The 21,036-nt window shown below is 45.8% G+C and overlaps 2 protein-coding genes across 3 annotated transcripts in view; one reads left to right on the top strand and one right to left on the bottom strand.

The window, feature by feature from the left end:
- Window positions 1-693: 693 nt before the first annotated feature.
- On the bottom strand, window positions 694-3,748 carry CXCR4 (C-X-C motif chemokine receptor 4). The gene is made up of 2 exons (NM_213773.1): window positions 3,734-3,748; window positions 694-1,740 (listed from the first exon to the last, which is right to left on the bottom strand). The coding sequence occupies exons 1-2, from the start codon at window positions 3,746-3,748 to the stop codon at window positions 694-696; spliced, it is 1,062 nt and encodes a 353-aa protein (NP_998938.1).
- A 1,016-nt stretch (window positions 3,749-4,764) lies between these two features.
- LOC146395765 (uncharacterized) overlaps window positions 4,765-21,036 on the top strand; it is a 591,473-nt gene continuing 575,201 nt past the window's right edge. The window contains exons 1-2 of one of the 2 annotated variants that reach the window (XM_085001350.1): window positions 4,765-4,954; window positions 13,607-13,722. The gene's annotated coding sequence lies outside the window, so the exon portion shown is untranslated. The remainder of the gene's footprint in view (window positions 4,955-13,606; window positions 13,723-21,036) is intronic. The other variant, XM_085001352.1, reaches the window with a different exon arrangement.

The raw sequence follows: 21,036 nt of genomic DNA, 5'->3' as shown, positions 1-21,036 counted from the left end.
ACAAAATGTTAGTAATAATAGAACCAGAGCCTATCATAGAATTGTGATAAGGTTTAAGTAAAATACCTAGGACAAGATCTGACATGCCATACATGCATCTATTTCTGTTATTGTTGACTTCTGCCAGCCAAAGGAATGTCAGTAGAAATCAGAACATAACATTAAATCAGTTTATCATGTACTTTTATTAACAACTGAATACAAGACTGTACAATGCAGGTGCTGAAATCAACACATTTCTGAAAACTGAAAAACCAGCATTTCTATACCACTTCAGGCTTTGGTTATAAGTTACACCTTCTACAGCAAAATCACCTAGTGCAACCAAACAATTTAAGGACAAGAAAAAAAATGTTCCATCGGAATGGAGAGATTATTTATGCACAAACAGCTGAGGATCGTTTCTAGCTTAAGTGATTCACTACACACGCTAGAATGTTCAGTTCCCTTTTCTACAGTCCTACAAATCAGCAACTAACAACTTGGCCACCAGGTCCTGCCTAGACACGTATCAACACAAAACAAAAAAATATATAAATAAGTCAATTAAACCTCATAAAAACTAAAGGAACATGAGAAAAAAAATCCAACAGTCAATAAAAACTGTACAGAATTGGTCAGTCTTTTATAGCTGAAAAAATGTGTAACTTAAAAAAAAAGTTCTTTCATGTATATAAGTCTTTTACATCAGTGTTAGCTGGAGTGAAAACTCGAAGACTCTGACTCGGTTGAAACAGAAGAATGTCCACCCCGCTTTCCCTTGGAGAGGATCTTTAGGCTGGACCCTCTGCTCACAGAGGTGAGTGCGTGCTGGGCAGAGGTTTTAAATTTGGCTCCAAGGAAAGCGTAGAGGATAGGATTCAGGCAACAGTGGAAAAAGGCAAGGGCCTCAGTGATGGAAATCCACTTGTGCACAGTGCTCTCAAACTCACACCCTTGCTGGATGATTTCCAGGAGGATGAAGGAGTCGATGCTGATCCCGATGTAGTATGGCAGCCAGCAGGCGAAGAAAGCCAGGATGAGGATAACGGTGGTTTTGAGAGCTTTGCGCTTCTGATAGCCCTTGGAGTGGGACAGCTTGGAGATGATGATGCAATAGCAAGATAGGATGACAATACCCGGCAGGATAAGGCCAACCATGATGTGCTGAAACTGGAACACCACTAACCACAGGTCATTGGGGTAGAAGCGGTCACAGATGTACCTCCCATCCCCCTCCCTGACATTCGCAAAGATGAAATCAGGAATAGTCAACAGGAGGGCAGGTATCCAGACGCCGACATAGACCACTTTTTCAGCCAATAGCTTCCTTGGCCTCTGACTGTTGGTGGCATGGACGATAGCCAGGTACCGGTCCAGACTGATGAAGGCCAGGATGAGCACACTGCTGTAGAGATTGACAGTATAGATGACATGGACTGCCTTGCACAGAAACTTCCCAAAGTACCAGTTTGCCACGGCATCAACTGCCCAGAAGGGAAGTGTGAGGACAAAGAGAAGGTCTGCCACAGACAGGTGCAGTCTGTACTTGTCCGTCATGCTTCTCAGTTTCTTCTGGTAACCCATGACCAGGATGACCAATCCATTACCCACTATGCCAGTTAAGAAGATGATGGAGTAGACAGTGGGCAGAAAGATTCGGTTGAAATGGGCATTTTCCTCCCGGAAACAGGGTTCCTTTATGGAGTCATAGTCACCTGAGCCCAAGTCATCCTCTGTGTAATTATCTGAAGTGAATATCTGAAAAAGAGGCAAGGGAATGGACATTCACTTTCAAGTTCAGCAGGCATTCTCCAAGTTCAACACAATGTTTCTGGTATTTTAAAAAGCCAATTTATAAAAAGCAACTCAGCCCAGCCTTCTTCAAGAAATTCTGCTTCTACTAAAGTACAGGGGTAAGGGCACAAGGGAATTTTTCTGGTCTCCTACATCTCTCCTCCCATCTTCTCCCAGAGTCGCTTCATTAAATCCCTCTTTAGTAAAAGCAATTACAAAGTTCTTTGTTTAAACAAAAGGGTGCTGAAATTCTGAGGGTTTCAAAGTCCCATCTTTGCTAACTCTTCTGCCCCGCCCACTAGAAGGAAGAAAAAAACCTTGGGAGGAAAAAACCAAAACAAAACACAAAGAGGCCACTCCTAGCGGCGTGGTGGTGGGGGCGAGTGGGTGGGAGTTGGGTAGAATCTTGTGTTCTAAGGACATGGGATTAACTTCTCTAAGAGTTTCATCAGGACAGGGAAGAGGGGAGGAAGAAGCTCTTGGGACCGGGCGGGGGCAAAGATTCTTATTCTAAAACACAAAGCTTTGTTTTCTCCACGACTCTCTAAACACAAACACCCTTCTGTACTTCAAGTAACCCGTAGTGGGGAAGGAGAACACTGCGATCTTAAACGACCGGCTTTGGTGCTTGGGGGCAGGGGTGTCAGAAGTGGGTAACCCCCACTACGGCCGGCGCTACTCAGGGGCGTGGGTCTCTCCGCCAAACCCTTGTTTATCGCTTGGCGCGTTTGGGACGTTAGGGAGCACAGCATTTTAATGGGAGGAGAAAGTCACGGGGTCTGCACCCGTGGTCCTCGCCCCAAGTTTCATTTCCTCACCCTCCCGGGGCTCTTCCCACCCTGTCAATGATCCAGTTAATGGAGTGGGAAGTCTGCAGCTGGAAGCCTCCAGGCGGAGGACGCGCTGGAGACCAGATGGTCCAGCTCCGGACCTCCACGATGCCCACCGCTGGCGGTCTGCGGCTCCAGCGGTTTGGCCTGCAGCACGCCGGGTGCCGCCGAGAGATTGGGCGGCTCCGCCGCGGGAGCCTTTGAATCGCGCGCCGCTGGGGGAAACGAAAAGTCTCGCTTTTCAAAGGGCTCCAGGAAACCACCGACGGTTAATTGGTGCAGCTCATCTCTGTGAGAGCCAAACGGTCTTCCCACTTGCACCTGCCTTGTCTACGCCACAACTACCGGCAGCGCAGGTGCCCTCCCAGCCCCCGCCCCGCACTCCTAGGGGCGCTGCTGCACTGTGACCGCTGCCTCGACTATAAACTACCTCAACTTCTGCACAACCCCAAACTCCAGAACCCCGGGGCCCACTGTGCTTGCGACGCCCTCAATCCCAAGGCGCACGCGCTGCTCCGGGCCACCCTGCTGCGGCGTCCTTTCGCCTTTCCCGCCTTCTACTCAGTGCTTGGGCACTGGCACAGCTCCGCCGACAGCAGAATTTAGCGAACACGCGCCCAACGCCAAGAGGGGTCCCCAGGAGCCTTTGCCTTAAGATAACCAGGGGCGCCGGCTCCCTCTGGGAACTCAGCCCGGACGCGCCGCCCTCCACCTTCAAATTCAGATAATGTAATTGGCTCCAAAGAAATCCCCGCTCTCCTGAGGAAGGGACCCATGGTCTGAGTCCCCGGGCAGCGCGAGTGTCTTCTCTGCACTTGTGCACAAAATGTTCTTATGTTTGCAAACAGTGTGCAAGCCCGGCGCGCGCCGTGGAACTCAAGCGGGAGATACATGCAACCACCCAAACGGTCGTTCCAATCTTTTCTCCTCTAATCCAAGAGAAAAAGATTCCAATACCCACCCCACCCCCTCCCATAGCCAGGCGCAGTAAAACTCCTTTCCATGACCCTCCTCCCGGGCACGGGCACCTCCAATACTCGGGTCGCTTCTGCCCGTTTGGAGAGGGGTTGCACTCTAAGTTCAAGTGTTTGTATGTTTAAGAAAAAGCAGGTTGAAACTGGACTTACACGGAACCCGTCCATGGTAACTGCTCACTCTCCAGCCGCGGGGGCTACCGGAGCACTCAAGTCCTCAGGGTCACTTTGCTACCTGCTGCCGCAGCCAACAGACTGAAGTTTCTGGCCAAAGCTGGACTTTTATAAAAACACGCTTTGTGGGCGGCGCATGCGCTGAGCGGTGGGCGGGAGGGCGGGGCGGGGAGAAAGGCGGGGTGGAGCCGGAGAACGGTACACCAGGGGCAGGGGGGAGGAGGGTGCGAGGGAGGGGCAAGGGGGTATGCACCTAGGCGGCCCGGGTGGGATAATCCTGGGAGGCCCCGCAGCGGCTGCTGTAAGCTCTGGCTCAACATCACCTCGTGAATCTCCGGCTGGGGCGGGCATCCGAGAAGCGTGCCCCAACTTGTAAAAGCAGGATGCGCCTGGAGGGAGGTCGAAAGCGCGGGCGACAGACGCGTCCTTGTGTGGCGCGTCCATCCTTGCTCACGAAGATGGTATTCTAGTCCTCGGAAGGCTACAGGTGGAGACACTGAGGCACAGAGGCGGGAAGTGACTTGCCAGAGTCACCCAACCAGTAGGCGGCAATACTGGCACTGGATCCAATATCTGACTCCATTCCCAGCTCTTTCAGCAGATGCAATCCATTCAGGAAATAAAATAAGTAATGATTTTTTTCTTTAGAGCACAACTCTATATAACTAGATATGCACAGCTACAGTAATAGTATCAGGGTCAGGTGTAGACAACACTTTTAGAAGGTAGGATGATTTGGTATTGTTCTGGAGGAGGACTGTGATAGAGAAGTAGAAGTGTATTCCCGGGTAATCAATTCGTGAATAGTACCTTCTTAAAAAAAAAAAAAAGAAAAAAAGGAAGAAGAATATACGCTTTGTTACAAGGGAAATAGCGAATAATACTCTTGTAACAAATCACAAGGCGCTTGCACAGAATCACTCATTCATTCTCACAACACCCTGTGGGTATTATCATTACCAACATGCACTCAGTCAAGAGATATTTAGTGAGGGCTGACTGCATGCCTCACACTATTCTAGGCAGTGGGGATGCAACGGTGAAGCCGAGGACAAGGCCCCCATGCGAAGGAAACAGGGAGCAGATCTGCAGAGATGAAATGCCAGGGTTGGCCGGGAATTCCATACCCGACCTGAATCCATATCTACCGGACCCCACATCTGCCGTCCGACCCAATGAGGGAGATAATAGTTGGCACCGGTAAGAAATTAAGTTGAAGAACTGGGCGAGGGGGACTAGGGGTGTAAGCTGGACGCTTAAAGATGTCTCAGACCGCCTGGGGTTTGCAGTGAGAGCCCAGACAGTGCTTTCCAGTCTCGCACCACTTCCCGCCGGCGCGGAGCCTGGGTGGGGCCGGGGACCGAGTGAGGGGCGGGGTCAAGAAATAGTGCGACCGCAGGCGGGGGTGACCGCAGGAGTGACAAAGAGGACTGAAGTGTGAGCCTCAGCCGGCCGAAGGGTGGTTGCATTGCAGTTCGGACCCCGGCCGCCTCCCACCCTGGGATGGTCCCAGGAAGAGGGCTTGCCCAGACTGGATCCTAAGCACAGCCTGCCTTTTCTTCCAGATAAAACCTTTCAATCGAGAGGTGTTTCAGAGACAGTGATTAGTAAGCTGGGAACAATTTCTCTACAGAGAATAATTTTTCTCTTTTGTCTGGACCCCTTATTTATGGGTAAAGGTCCTCAGCTACTGAAAGCTGATCTTGGAGTCAGGAGGGGAACCCTCTCAGAAAATGTCATTTTAGGACACAATAATGACTAGATAAAATCAATCATAGTATTAGCTTGTGTAGAATTTTTTTAAAAAAAGTTTTAAAAGCACTTATACTCTTATTAAATCATTGATAAAATTTTAGGATCTTCACAATTTCATAAACAGTGTAGGACAGGCATTCTATCTGCCGAAGGGCTGGAAATTCAGACAGGTTCCTCGACTTTTCATGAAGTTTGGTAGTGGCAGAATCAGTATGTTTTGACCCAGCATGTCAGCTGCAATGTACCTTAAAACGCTTATCTTCATAGCAGCTAAAACCTGAAAAGTGGAATCTCCCAAAACCACCCCAAAAGGGGAGAGAGGATAAATTCAGAGTAAAATGGCTTGCACAATAAATATTTGTTGATTTTTTGCAGACAAAAGAAAAGTTCCTTTTCTTTATCTGAGGATTCCTTTAGATCCTTTTAGGTATATCTGAAAGGAAGAAGACAGTTAAGAGAACAATGAAATGCTATTTCAAGACTATCAAATTAGGCTGAACATTTTCTTTCCAAAGATAATACTGGGTCTCAGGATTTGATGAGACCAGCTGGCTCTCGTTTGTGGCTGGTGGGAATGTGGGTTGGGACATCCTTTGTGGAAAACACTTTGTATTCAGCAGGAACCTTAGAACAGTGATTTCACCTATAGAAATTTATTCTAAGGAAATAGGATTTTTACCACGGAGGTGTTCATGGAGTCATTATTTATAATAGCGAAGTGTCTAAATAGCCCTAAGTGTCCAGGAATAGCTGAGAAATTAGTGGAATAGTTGAGAAAATGTTGGTACATCCATATGTGGAATTCCTTATGGCCATTGCAAATGATGTTTTTGAAGAATTTTTAATGACTGGAGCATGCTTATGAAACAATAGTTGCAAAAAGCAGGATTCAGGAGTTCCTCTCATGGCTCAATGGTAACAAACCCAACTAGGATCCATGAGGATGCGGGTTCAATCCCTGGCCTCGCTCAGTGGGTTAAAGGACCCAGTTTTTCTGTGAGCTGTGGTGTAGGTTGCAGAGGTGGCTTGGATCTGGTGTTGCTGTGGCTGTGGATACAGCTCCATATTCCACCCCTAGTCTGGGAACTTCCAAATACTATGCGTGTGGACCACAACCCCCCCCAAAAAAGCAGGTTTCAAAACTATGTATATATGGGAGTTCCCGTCGTGGTGCAGTGGTTAACGAATCCGATTAGGAACCATGAGGTTGCGGGTTCGATCCCTGCCCTTGCTCGGCAGGTTAAGGATCGGGCGTTGCCGTGAGCTGTGGTGTAGGTTGCAGACGCGGCTCGGATCCCGCGTTGCTGTGGTTCTGGCGTAGGCCAGTGGCTACAGCTCCGATTCAACCCTTAGCCTGGGAACCTCCATATGCCGCGGGGGCGGCCCAAGAAATAGCAACAACAACAACAAAAGACAAAAAGACAAAAAAAAAAAAAAACCGAAAAACTAAGTATATAGTGTGATCTCAGTTAAAAATGTTTATAGGAGTTTTCAATGGGTGCAGAATTAAATTTGACTTTTTTACTTCCTTCTTTTTTTTTTTTTGTCTTGTCTTTTTAGGGCTGCACCCATGACATATGGAGGTTCCCAGGCTAGGGGTTGAATCGGAGCTAATGCAGCCTACACCACAGCTCATGACAATGCTGGATCCTTAACCCACTGAGTGAGGCCAGGGATTGAATCTGCGTCCTCATGGATCCTAGTTTGGTTTGTTAACCACTGAGCCACGAGGGGAACTCCACTTCCTTGCATTTTGTATTCTTTCCAAATTTTCTATAGTAGACATTAAACATTTTCATATTCAGAAAAAAGTCAATATGATAAAAAAGAAAAAAATGCCTCCCTTCTCATACCTTTCCAATTCCTAAAGTAGTTACTAGATAATGATAACTTTTCCTATAACAGTTTTCCTTTCTTTTTTGGAAGGAATGGTCTCAGGTCATTTTCCCCTGGGATAAACCTACCTAAACTGATTTTTTAAAATAAATTTATTTATTTATTTATTGTTTTTTTTAGGGCTACACCTGAGGCAAATGGAAATTCCCAGACTAGGGGTCAGACTGGAGCTATAGCTGCAGGCCTACACCACAGTGGCAGCAACATGGGATCCAAGCCTCATCTTCGACCTACACCACAGGTCACAGCAACTTGGGATCCTTAACTCACTGACTGAGGCCAGGGATCAAACCCACATTCTTATGGATACTAGTTGGGTTTGTAACCCACTGAGCTGCAATGGGAACTCCTGATTTAAAAAAAAAAAAAAAACTTTCTGATGTTCTTCAAAACAAAACAAAAAACCCAAATATTTATTGAAGGCTTGTAATGTGCATCCAGCCTCATATGTTAACAACTCTGCAAAGCATCTACCACCTCTACTCCACGGGTAAGCAAACTGAAGTCCAGAGAGGGCAAGGAATTTGGCAGTGATCACACAGTAAAGGTCTGCACCGTCTGTCTGGCTCCAAAGCCCAGGTCTTTCCACTACAGCACAATGTCTCCTTTCTCTGACCACTGAAATTCACCCTCTGAAACATCCTCCTCTGAAAGATAATTTGGCATTTATTTACATACTGCTTTGAGTGGCATCTCTTGTGATATGACTCAATTTTAAAATGAGTATATGGCTTTTCTCCTCTCCTCCAAATGTTCTAGGTTCCTATCTCTATGTAGCTAGCCCAGTGATGAACAAATGACAGGCTCCCTAATCATTTACTGGAGCTTCGTTCAATGAATTAATGACTTTCCTGTGTGGCTCTGGCAACAGAACTAGACTTTGGGGCTGTCAGGTCTTGGCAAGGTCCTTAAGTTCTCAGGCTGGCTTTAGCCCAGGGAATAACTAGCCTTGGCCACAGTTTGGAGGGGATGCTTACAAGTCCAGTGACACAGTGGCAAGCATTCTGCCACCTCCTGTTGCTTGCTCTGCAGCTGGTTGATTTGTGTGTGAGCGTTTGTGCATGTGCGTGTATCTGTGTGTGTGTGACAGAAAGCTGTACTCTGTCCCTAAATGGGCTCAAAGCCAGCTGGGGAGAGAGCTTAGGGACAGACCTCCTCCTGATGGTGGTTAGCAAGAGGCAGCAGCATTAAAGGCCTTCTGAATACATCAGGTTCTCTGCCTCCTCGCTGGCTCCTCCCCTGTCTCTTAAAAAAACAAAAAATGCCACTTTTGTTTCTGACAGAGAAAAAAATACAAACTTCCTCGATGGCAGTAAGGGATAGTCAAAGGGACAAAGTTAATGTTTTCCTAAGTAATTTTTTTTTAAGGAGGCTATTTCTCAAGGGCCATGTAATTCTAGCAGAGGGTTACAAATCTCAAAGTGACAGTGCTATCAAATATCAACTATTTCTAAGCTGATGTTAAGTGGGAGAATTGATCTGCCACCCTACTGCACCCAGCCCACTCCTCCTTCCCCAACTCCTTATGTCTCCAGCGCCTACAGGTGAAAAATGACTTTTGCAAAACCTCCATCTTCCATCTTACAGCTATTTACCAATTTAGGAAAATTATTACTGGTTTTCTTGGTACGATTTTTATCCTAAAATTCAGGTCGTATCTTGAATTTCTAAGAGGTCTGATTTTGCTAACATGAGATCATTAGTGATTTCCAAAGAACAGTTAACGAAACTTCCTATACAAAGAGAAGCCTAGACTGGTAAACAAATACAGCCGATTTAGAGTCACCCTGGTAAGTCATTTAACAAAGCAGCCACTTAATTAACAATGCAATGATCATTACTCCACTAGTTCCACTGCCAGGAGGATGCACTGTTCTCAAATTTAGTTGGGCTCCTATGGCAGGTGTGGTGGATCTAAAGAGCAGACAACAAATAGACTCAGTGCAGTAGCCTCAAAAATTATGGTGTAAAGCTGGGAAAGAGGTCACGACTTTAGGAAATAATTGAGTGAGCAAACTCTGTTCTCCATGGAAAAGGCTTGTCATTGTTTTCCTTAAACCACTAATTTATTGGTGGTGACCTCAGGCAGCTATATAACAAGATGAAGCACCAAGAGCCCTGTGGATAGTCTGCTTTCTAAAGAGAACTATGCATCCATGGTGGAGCCAGGGTGCTCTTAAAAAAGTGGTGATCTGATCACCCATACAGATGGCTTTGAAATCTTGCTGAGATCATTCTACCAAGAGTTTCATATTAGCAGAAGGACAGGATGGTGAATTTGTGTGTGTGTGTGTGTGTGTGTGTGTGTGTGTGTGTGTGTAGAGGAATCCATGTAGTGTTCTTGCCTGAGCAATTTCCTAAATCCAAAGCCGCAATTATGGCTTTGGAACTCTTCATAGGTTTAAGGCACAAGTGACAAATTCTAAAAACCAGCAGATATTGTAAATGAATGAGGCAATAGGGAATGGTGGGGACCTTGAAGAAATGAAGGGTACATGCCCTATCCTTGGTTACCCTATGTGGGAATTTGGGCCATATTTTCCAATTTTTTAAAGAGAAGCTGAAAGTCCTGATTTTTTTTTTTTCTTTTAGGGCTGCACCTGGGGCATATGGAAATTCCTGGGCTAGGGGTCAAATGGGAGCTGCAGCTGCAGGTCTACACTACAGCCACAGCAACATAGGATCCAAGCCGCATCTGCAACCTTTTGCAAGCTTGTGGCAATACCAAAACCTTAACCCACTGAACGAGGCCAGGGATCAAACCCACATCCTCATGGACACTAGTCAAGTTCTTAATCTACTGAAACGCAGAGGAAACCCCTGAAAGTCCTGATTTTTAATGTGAAAAACTTTCAGTTTTAAAATGTTGATCCGGCGTTGCCGTGAGCTGTGGTGTAGGTTGCAAACACGGCTCGGATCCCGCGTTGCTGTGGCTCTGGCTTAGGCCGGTGGCTACAGCTCTGATTCAACCCCTAGCCTGGGAACCTCCATATGCTGCGGGAGCGGCCCGGGAGATAGCAACAACAACAACCACAAAAAAAAGACAAAAGACAAAAAAAAAAAAAAAAAATGTTGATCCAAAACAAACAGGCAAACAAAAACTTTATAAGCTTACAGTTTACACTGGAATTGTAAAGGTATTGGCACTAGTGTTCAAGAGAAAAGTTGGAGGTTGGGAGACCTGGAATAATGAAACAGATAGACACAAGAGCAACAGTGCCAACCAATCATAATCAGTTTCAGAACCCTTTGGTGACAGCCCAATGTCATAATTGTTCATTACTCCCAGACTAAATTTAATCACTTCGGATTTCCTGATCTGACCCTCCCTTGTGTCTCCCACTATAATACTCCGCTTAATATTTGGGACCTTGAAGAGAATTATCTCCACTTCTGCATAGCCATGTTTTATTCCCTCACCCTGTTCCTCATCCCCAAGGTCTCAGCCATCTGAGTTATCTTGTTGCATGAATGCCAGGCTGTTTTTCTTTTCAGCTTTGTAGGGCAACTTCCTTAGGGAAGATGGACACTCCTTCCTCTTCTCTTCAAACAGGAGGACTGACAGTAGCTGGAAGGATTGCCAGCTGAACAGTGAAGCTTAGTGGTTCAGAGCATAGGACTCTGAAGCGGGCTCATATAGACCCTTGAGGGCTGACTCCACATCTTTTCCAGTTCCATATTCAGGGGATCATATAGCTGGGCAAGTGTATATCTACGTCTGTTTCCTTAGCTGAAATATTCAGATAATGATAAATGTCTCTTTTTGGATTGTTTGGTCAGTTAAATATGATAATACATGTAAAGTTTTTCGCACAGGGTGGGACACATAGTAAGTACTCAATAAACATTACTTGTTATTAATATAGGTTCGTATCTCAGTTGCTGAAATGTCTTTCTTGTCATTGGCGGGCTTTGGTCAACCACACAAATGGCTTTCTCTTCCATTACCCACAGAAGTGAGTTAAAGGGAAATGGAGCCTTCAGTAAAGTGTGAAATGTTCTTACTTCTAGTTGTGGGGCTGAAGAAAGACATGTGATGGAGGAAGGAAAGAGAAGTAATAAAGTTTCATATGAGTGCCTTGAAAGCCCCCTCCTATAGTTATGGAGACTGGAATTTGGGCTTGGGAGAGGTCTTTGAACCCATTTGGTCTCTATTCCAAGGAGCTCTTTCTACAACCACATGGGGTGGTCCCATCTGTGAACACTCCCAGGGATAGGTAGCCCATTACTCAGAGAGGGACCCCATTCACTGGTGGGCGAACCTGATCTCAGGACTGCCCTGTCTCCTAGGCACTCGCCACTGGGCGCCTGTTTTCTATCTACTGGGTCTAATTTAGCTAGAGCTCAGCTGGATGAGACGCCACAAGAAGAAGCCAAAGAGAGCAGCGGCCAAAACCATCCTGGGGCTAAAGCAAAACCTGCCTGCTCTTCCTGAAACACTTATTTCTGCAGCCGCAGGGATGAGTCTAATGAGAGGCCTCTTTGTTCCATTAGCAAGTTTGCGAGCAGAACCAGGCCAGGTTAGGATTTCTTTTCATAAAGGAAATTATCTTCAAACATGGAAGACTTGGGGATTAAGTGACTCAAAAGATTTAGTGCTGGACGTTTTAAGGCCTCCTGAGACTTTCTGATGTATTCGTCGACATCGTGGAGAGAAAATGTGGAAAATCGGCGGCTAATCAAGAGCAAGGTTAACCCCATCTTTGCTTGGCTTTACATGAGGTGGAGCCAGGTTAAAAACGAATACTTAAAAAATTGAAGATCTGTGCCTAAATGGCCCTTCTTTTTCACAGGTGCTGACAAGTGCCTGGAGAAAAGCCCACTTTCTCATTTAGCTGCTCTTCCAACCCCTTCCAGTCAAAAAGCTCAGGGCATTCTCTGGAATCTCTATAAACTGGGGGTGGCTCTGTGTTGTAGCAATTTTTTTTTTTTTTTCTTTTTAGGGCCACACCCACAGCATGTGGAAGTTTCGAGGCTACGGGTCTAATTGGAGTTGTAGCTGCCAGCCTATGCCACAGCTACAGCAACGGGATCCAAGCCACATCTGCCACCTATGCTGCAGTGTGTAGCAAAGCCAGAACTTTTGTTTTTTGCTTTTTGGGGCTGCACCCAGGCTAGGGGCCAAATCGGAGCTGCAGTCACTGGCCTGTGCCACAGCCACAGCCACACCAGATCGGAGCCGCATCTGTGACTTACACCACAGCTCACAGCAACATGGGATCCTTAACCCACTGAGCAAGCCAGGAACCAAACCTGTATCCTCATGGATACTAGTTTGGGTGGTTAACTGCTGAGCCAAGAAGGGAACTCCTGGAGAAATTTCTTTTCAAATGGAGGAAACGAAATCGTTTTCAGAGTTATTTGAAAATATCAAGGTCGTGTGTTTCAGGTTTTCTTTCTTGTTTTTCCACTCTTTTATCCCTGTGGTTAATGGGTTGCAGCCTCATTCCTCTGGGTTGTGTATCCCAGGTATCCCAGTGCAGCCCTCTGAGCCCTGCTTGCCTCTGAGAGGTGCGGTGGGGGCAGCCTCTCAGAGGAAGCAGGCACCAAACGTCCCCTGTCTGCCCTGTTGTCCCTTTATTGTTCGGAAATCAGCTCACGTGCTGATAGTTTATTGCTTGTTTGGGAGCAGAAGAGAATGACCTCTCTGGTGACGCTCTGAACAGCTGTGAACAACTTGGATGGCTCCTTTCCACAAACTGCTCTACATTTGCACATCCAGATTGCTGAGAGCTTTATCTTTGAGGATAAATGGGAGGGCATTCCAGCTCCATCTTCAAACTTCTCTCTAAAGTGATTTAAATTAGGCTTCTCAAGACTGGATAGAATTTTTCTTCTCAAGTAAATTTTCACTTCAGGGCTAAGGTTCTGGCACCTGGTTACTTTTCTGAGGGGGATATTTTCCTTTCTTTCATGCCACCCCATATGGGGTGTGCTAAGGTTTTTATTATACACTGGCAATTTGCCAGGCTAAAAAAAAAAAAAACCCCAAAAACCCAAACCCTCACTCCTCCAACCAAAGACCCTCCCCAACTTCTCCCTCATACCCACACTGATACACACCTGCATCCACACTCACCCACACCCGCCCCCATACACACACACTCATAACCAATCACCCCAGACACCCATATTCTCCAGCATTTCTGAATGTTTTGCTATCTCGCCAGCACCTTCTTTCTCTCTCTGCCTGCCCTGCAGCCCAGCCTCAGTTCCAGAAAGGGGAAGGCTTGCCTGGACACTGTCATGAAGTTCTATCTGGGCTTCTGTGTTGCGTTCAAGTGCTGAGGGTCATCAGACTGGCTCCCTGGTCCCTGGTAGGTAAAGGCCACCTCTGCCCTTTTATGCTAAACATAAACATTTAATTGGCCCTCCTTTCCAATAAGTCCCATCAGAACTCTCTGGCCCTGTCCTTGCAACAGTGAATATAAAGAAGATATTTCTTCTGCCCGTTCTTTTCCAGCCTAGAGGGTTTTGTTGAACTTGGCTCACTTTTTGTAATTTATATGGTGAAACAATAAGTTGTTTTCTGAATCTGAAAAAAAAACACCATGATTAAGTATATATTTTTCCAATTATACGCTTTATTTTCTCCTTGAAAATCTCGGCTTTACCCCCACCTTGAGTCAGAGAAAACCACTTAGAACATGCTGCTCTTCTGACCTGTGATTATCCACAATCTCTGGCTCCACACCTTTGTGTCCTCTGCCAACAGAAGGAGCTGTCTTAAGTGAATTCTGTGGAAGAACCAAAAGTGGGGGCATATGAGGCATTCTCAAGAATCATAAATTGGCAAAAATAAGCCAGTGCAAAGTCAGGGTTTCTCCCCCACCCCTTGCTGTCCCACTTTGTGTAAGTAAAGAGTTCTCTTTTCTCTTGACAGCAAGGGAAGTGGGTTTTTACTGTGTGAGCTCTCCCTTCTCTGTGTTGCCCAGGCAGAGGTGTATACATACACGTGTCTGTGTTTCTTCACTGACCAGAGACGATGTTGTGGATCCCCTAGTCTCTCTGGTCCTGAGTCCTCTTCCAGAATTTCCACAGAAGCTGAGGCTATCACATAATCCCAGTCGTGCTTGTGCCATGACAAACACCCCCTGGCCTCCAGGCAAGGACTCCTCAGGTGCTGCTGCTGTTCCTCCCCCAGAATACTATGCTTCAGGAGGTGAAGATTGTGAGGAGATAAAAGGAATTCTACCCAGAGAATTATATTTGCAAAGGCAAGGAAGTGTAAAGCAGCAGGCTGTGTCCAGAAAACTGAAGGAATGGGTCTCCCAGGGTGTGACTCAGGTTTAAGGGATAAATGGAAAGGTGAGTGAGGGCCGCATGAGACAACCTTGTCAGACATGTCACTGCAGATTCTAAAGCACCAGACAACCATCAGGCAATAACTATTAACTATCTTTTTTTTTTTTTTTTTGTCTTTTTGTCTTTTGTTGTTGTTGTTGCTGCTATTTCTTAGGCCGCTCCCGCGGCATATGGAGGTTCCCAGGCTAGGGGTTGAATCGGAGCTGTAGCCACCGGCCTACGCCAGAGCCACAGCAACTTGGGATCCGAGCCGCGTCTGCAACCTACACCACAGCTCACGGCAACGCCGGATCGTTAACCCACTGAGCAAGGGCAGGGACCGAACCCGCAACCTCATGGTTCCTAGTCGGATTCGTTAACCACTGCGCCACGAGGGGAACTCCTATTAACTATCTTTTTGCACTGATGTGAGGACCATCCACGATTGCATATGAGGCTATTTTGTAAGCTGGAATAACACTGATAAAAAGTTAATTATTATGGAGATAAGATGTTTTAATTAGATCTAGATGGAGTGGAAAAGGATGGCCAGTTTCTACCTATTACGGTTTCCCAAGTCACAGGAACTGAGTTTTGACCTGGAGCCCCCCAACCCTGCTGAGAGATGTGGGGAGATAGTGGGATGATAGATTCTGCCACTGGATCAAGTCAAGGTTGATGTACATTCTTTCACAGCGTAAGCAAGTTTCCTTGGTGGTTCTCCCCTTTGGATCTGGAACATACACTCTTGTGCTGCCCAGGATTTATCCCACAGTGTTTTATTTAATTTTTCCATTTTAAAAAAGTGATTTGAAAAAAATACGATTTGCTTTCTCCTCTCTTGGTGGATTCTCTGCCTGTTCTCTCTGGACCTTTCGGAGCTCCTTTTCTTCTACTGCTAAGGCCTCTTCCTTGTCTGTTTCCCTTCCATCCTCCCACCCCCTTCTTTCCTCCTTTTTACAAACTGCTGTGAGTGCCTATGATGTGCACAGCTCTGCGAAGCACTGGGATAGAAACTTGACGAATAGCATGCAATTCTTGGTATCGAGGCATTTAAGTTCAGCATAGGAGGTTGTATAGCAATGTGGATAACTGTAACATAAGCCAGAGTAGGATGGGCAGTGTAAGTGAAGAAGAAACAAGGAGCAATAGAAAAGGAGGAGGTCTTTCCTACAGGACATATATTTAGAATGGGTAGGATTTTGACTTGGGCAGGAAGGAGGACATTCTGACTGAAATGAGAAAGCTTGAACAAAGGTTGGAGCCAGGAACAGGGATCAACCAGTTTGACTGGAAAGTAAAATTGTAGTTCTGTCTGGAGCGGTACATTGAGGCTAGAACATCGGTGGTTTTATAGGCAGGGCTGAGAGGTCTGGACTTTATTCTATAAAATAAAAGGAAAACTGGAGATTTTGAGTTGGTGGATAGTATGGTCAGAACCATGCTTTAGAACCGTTCATCAGTAAGTGGAGCATAGAATGGGTTGGGAGGAGGATGCTGAGGTGGAGAGAGCAGAGAGAAACCTGTTTGGATAGCTCAGGTGGAAGATTGTAAAGGTCTGGGCTAGGCGGATAGTGGCAGGAATTGGAAGGAGACTAATGGATAGAAGAGATCCTGGGGAACTAGCATGTGGTGACTCACTGAAGTGGGAATGAGGAAGTTGGAGGTGAGGGTGACGGGAATTTCAGCTAGGGAGTGATGAATAGAGATCAAGGAGAGAGTTTATTTGGGAGGGGAGGTGATGCTGTTTAGGGAAAATCTGAAGGCTTATCCTTTTATTTTTCTTTTCTTTTTAAAAAAATTTTATTATAGTTGATTTATAATGTTTTGTCAATTTCTTCTGTACAGCAAATTGACCCAGTTTTATACACACACACACCCACCCACACCCACATTCTTTTTCTCACATTATCTTCCATCATGTTCTATCACAAGAGACTGGATATAGTTCCCTGTGCTATACAGCAGGACCTCACTGCTTATCCATTCTAAATGTAGTAGTTTGCATCCCAGTCCATCCTACTTCTTCCCCTCCCCCTTAGCAACCACAAGTTATCCTTTTATTTTTCAAAGTTTGGGTGTTGATTGCACCTGCCTTGTGGGCTTTTGTGTGTACAGTGTGTCTGGTGATATCCTGTTACTGATGTCATCGGGTGACTCCATCTACGTATACATCTTTAGATAAACATCAGAGGTGGCAAAACTTTTCAGACCAGAAAAAAAAAAATGTAGATTTCAAGATCCTTCTTAAATTCTTAGACTCCTGAGGCCTCTGTCTGGGTATGATTTGGAGCTGAATTTCTAGGGTAGGACACTGTATCAGATCAAGGCAAATCAATGTGGAATTGTTGAACACAAATGTGGGATTATTAACACCAATTAGAGCCAGGTACTATGCTAAGAGGTATGGGAGAAGAGGCAGAAGGAAAAAAAAGACTGTGCTAGGAAACTTAAGTAAGAGTTCAAGGAGTTCCCTGGTGGCTCAGCAGGTTAAGGATCCAGCATTGTCACTGCTGTGGCATGGGTTAGTTCCCTGGCCCAGGGAGTGTGGGCATGCCGAAAGAACAGCCCTCCCCCAAAAAGTTTCAGTCCACATCTATAAGGTAATAACAGTTCAAGTATAATTGTCTGTAGCTTTTGTGGTCACAGATGAATTATACAGAAAACAAGGAGCCTGCCCTCCTTAGACCTACAGAATCAGAATCACCAGGTTTGAGACCTTGCAGTTCAGGAGTCATTGCAAACCACTGTGCCCCAGGAAAGCTTTGCAGAAGAGATGGAATCCAGCTGAGTCTTGAAGGAAACCTTCAGTGCCACTATGTCATTCACCTCCTGGCTGGATATGTTCTTGGAAAGTCCTACCCAGGATGCCTGAAATTCAAACAATTTTAGGGCCCCTTAACTGCAAGCATAATCTTTAGCAGAACAATGAAAGTAATTTGCTCTAAATTTGTGTCTTTATTTGTAAGTTGTGCCACAGTCATTTTAAAGGAAAACAGGCACTCTTGCTTCCAGACCTTTACTCCTATAATATTATGAGCTGTTTTGTTGAGCGTTCTGGTCTACCTTTGAGTGTCTAGCTTTGGTTCCTGAATGAGGCTCAAGGTTGGCCCTAGATGTGATTTGCTATAGGCAGAGTTTATTTTCAGATCCATTTTCTCTTTCCTTCTTGACCTAAAATTGTCCTTCGGGTTTGCATTTGTGGCTACTTTCAAATATGGCTGTTCCACAACTGGATTATGTGGAGGCTCTTTGCTGTTGAGGAGCAAGTGAGTGCAGGGTATATGGGCCATTGGGCTTTGACTCTGACAGGGCAGCACATACTGATTCCCAATCTTTGGGCAATGGACTTCCAGGGATGTTACTCTAAAGGGTCCAAATATTCCCAAGTCCCAAATTTTACTTCCGACCAAATAAATAATATGCTGCAACCTTTCAAATGCATGTGGATGGTGTTGTCTTGAATAAAATGCCAAATTTATTTGAAAATGTCTTGAATTCATAGTTCTGTTTGGTTTGGGGTTTTGTGTGTATGGTTTAAGCATGTTCTTCACCATCAGACACTAATGATATGATCAGCTTTTGTCTGGTGGTTCGTGAAACTTTGTGGTTATTAAAAGTGATCTTCTCGTTTGGCAGAGAAAAAGCAGTCTGGAGGGAGCAGAGTTTTGTCTGTGTCTGAAGACTACCCCTGCTTGGGCTGCCAGGGAAAGAGTTTGGGAGATAACCAGAATGGAATGGGATGGAAGGAATATTTCTCTGTATACCAGTGCCACTTGGCTTACAGCAGGGAGCCGATCAAGAACCAACAAAGTAAGAAGGCTATTATTTGGGAGGCAGCTTCTAGTTCCATCCTAGGCAAGAATCCCTAATGGAACCTTATGGAAGGGTGAACATCTGCTTCTGCCCAGGCCCCTACACAATAGGTCCTACTACCAGGTACTAGTTTGACTACCAGGCTAGCTAATTAGTGCTACTACTAATTTGATGACTAGGTAAGTTAATTAGTACTACTAGTACATAAAATTCAGATCCCTGGGCCTCAACCTTGGTGTTTCTGATTTGGTAGGACTGAGGCAGGGCCTTTGGTATTTGCACTTTTAACAAATGCTCTAGGTGACTCTGATGTCAGCCAGAGTTGAGACAGAAAACTGCTATGAAAAAATTACAAATACCTGGTTATAAGGCTTTTTGTTTGTGAAGTGTTCACTAATGCATGAACAGTGTCATGGTGAGGTTCCTGCGGCTTTTATATTTTTGCCCCTTTTCTTACTTCTCACACCCACCCTGGTAGATAGATCCCTATTTTAAAAAACGGATGAATTAGGGCCCAGGGAAGTGAAACCACTGTGCCGGCTGGGGACTGACAGTTGGAGCCCCAGTGTACAAATGAAACCGGGGAACACTGGGTGTGACGAGCTCTTGAGGAGGGGTAAACAGTTATGACCTTGAACTCACAGTTGAGCTTGGCAAACACAAAGCAGGCACAGAGCCCAACGGTAGGAGCCTGATGCTGTTGAAATCAGGAGAGGGGGCATGTTCTTCAGGAAGGTTCTGACACACCCAAATCCTTCATCCATCCAGTCTACCTTAGGCAAAGGGGTGTTATCAGTTGGGTTAAGAGCTTGGGCTCTGGAGCTAATGATGTAGATTCACCAACTGAGGGCTCTGGGCAAATCGATGTTTTAGGGCCTCAGTTTCCTCATCCAAATGATGATAATGTGAAGTAGTGCCCCTCTTGCCACCAGTCCAGCCATCACCATTGATCTTGGTGGCACACCTGTGCTGGTGCTGGGCTGAGGATACCACTCTCTAGAAGCCAAGCAAAGCCCATGTTGAGGATGCAGGGGAAGGAGAAGCACAGGGCATCAGAAGCTCACATCATTCTTTATGCGAAGGAGTTAGGACCAGAGAAACCAGAGGTTTGCGTGCTGTCTCTTGCACTCCATAGCAGGGGGTGATTCCCAGAGGCTGGTGGCGAACAGGAAGATGGGCATTTCTTGTAGCTGCTCCAGCGTGTGAGTGACAAAGTGCTTGCTTCTAATGCAGTAGGTCTCTGCCCCCCACCTCTCCTGCCTGGTCCCAGAGAGTGAACCTCTCATTAGGAGAGATTCTTCTTGTGGTCACATGGATCCGAAAAATCACTGGACTTGGGCTGTTTGAGATGCCACTTGGAAGTTCAAATCTGCTCCCAGATGTACCCCAAGAGAGGGATGGCTCCCCTAGTGAGGCCAGTCACGTGATGTACCCTCATCTGCATGGGGCTTGGCTGCCTTGCGTGCAGTGACGTCTCAGCCCACAAGACTGTTAAGGTCTCCAAACCTATAACCTCCAGGTGACCTTCCCCTGGGGAGTAGCAGAACTATCCTGAGTCTGCTCAGAGGCTCTTCCTTAGTGATGAGTCATACTTTTCTGCCTAGTCTGCTCTAGCTTGGAGTAGATGCCACAAGCAACAGTCAGGGACTGCCTAGCAGCTAGATGTCCATAGGAATACACCTCTTCTCTCTTCCAGTCTCTTGTTTTCCTGGCATTTCCTGCAAGTTAACATCTTGCTAGAATGGTGTGAGTTGACAATGAATGTTGGCTGTGTTTTACACAGCATGGGGGAAGGGCATATTTTATATTCCACTCCCATTGTTTTTTTAGGACTCTTTGTTCCTCCTTCACACACTCTTCCCAGACAAATTATTTTGCTCCTTGATTTCGATAACCCTGTGGATGAGCCATAAGAGAGCAGAAACTGAGCCCTCTCTGCTGTCGATAATTATAGTTCTTCTTCTCGGAACTCCTTTCTTTTTGTAAATGCCTACCAGGTGCCCCCAAGTGAAAGATGATACTCAGTTTGTTTGGTAAATTCATTCAGGTAAAAGGAGTCAGACCCATCAGTTCCCCACAGAGAAGTGGTTTCCTTGGTCCCTGTCACCACATTAAATCCTCACCTCTGGCTCACTGGCTAAAATGAGTCAGTGGTCCTTTCAGAATTCACTTTAACACACTGTTTCAAAGAAATCTGTGATCGAGATTGCGATTCATTTTTTTCTTCACTGCAGCTGACTATTTTGCATTTTCCTAAGGTGAAACTCAGCCTGTCTTTTCAGGTGTCGAGAAGGAGTCAACATGTCAACATTGAGAAGGGGGAAAAAATCCAGCTACCAAAGGGAAACCTGAAAGCTCTTTGCAAGTGTAGGAAGATGCTTCTCAAAATCAGATTCTAAAACTGAATTGAGTGGTTTGCTGTTTGCAGCTTTCTCCTGGTTTGAGTTTTATCTAATTCTCTTTTTTTAAAGGGCATCCCATCGTCCTTCATCATACCCTGCCATCATCCACTTAGCCTCCCTGATGTCCAA

This window comes from Sus scrofa, chromosome 15 (assembly GCF_054392235.1).
Source record: "Sus scrofa isolate SSC_HxYL_T2T_F1_AM1 chromosome 15, Sscrofa_HxYL_maternal_Yorkshire_Landrace_v2.0, whole genome shotgun sequence".
In the NCBI taxonomy this organism is placed as follows: domain Eukaryota; kingdom Metazoa; phylum Chordata; class Mammalia; order Artiodactyla; family Suidae; genus Sus; species Sus scrofa.
Note: the sequence above shows the minus strand (reverse complement) of the source record. Positions and strands in the feature narration are given on the sequence as shown.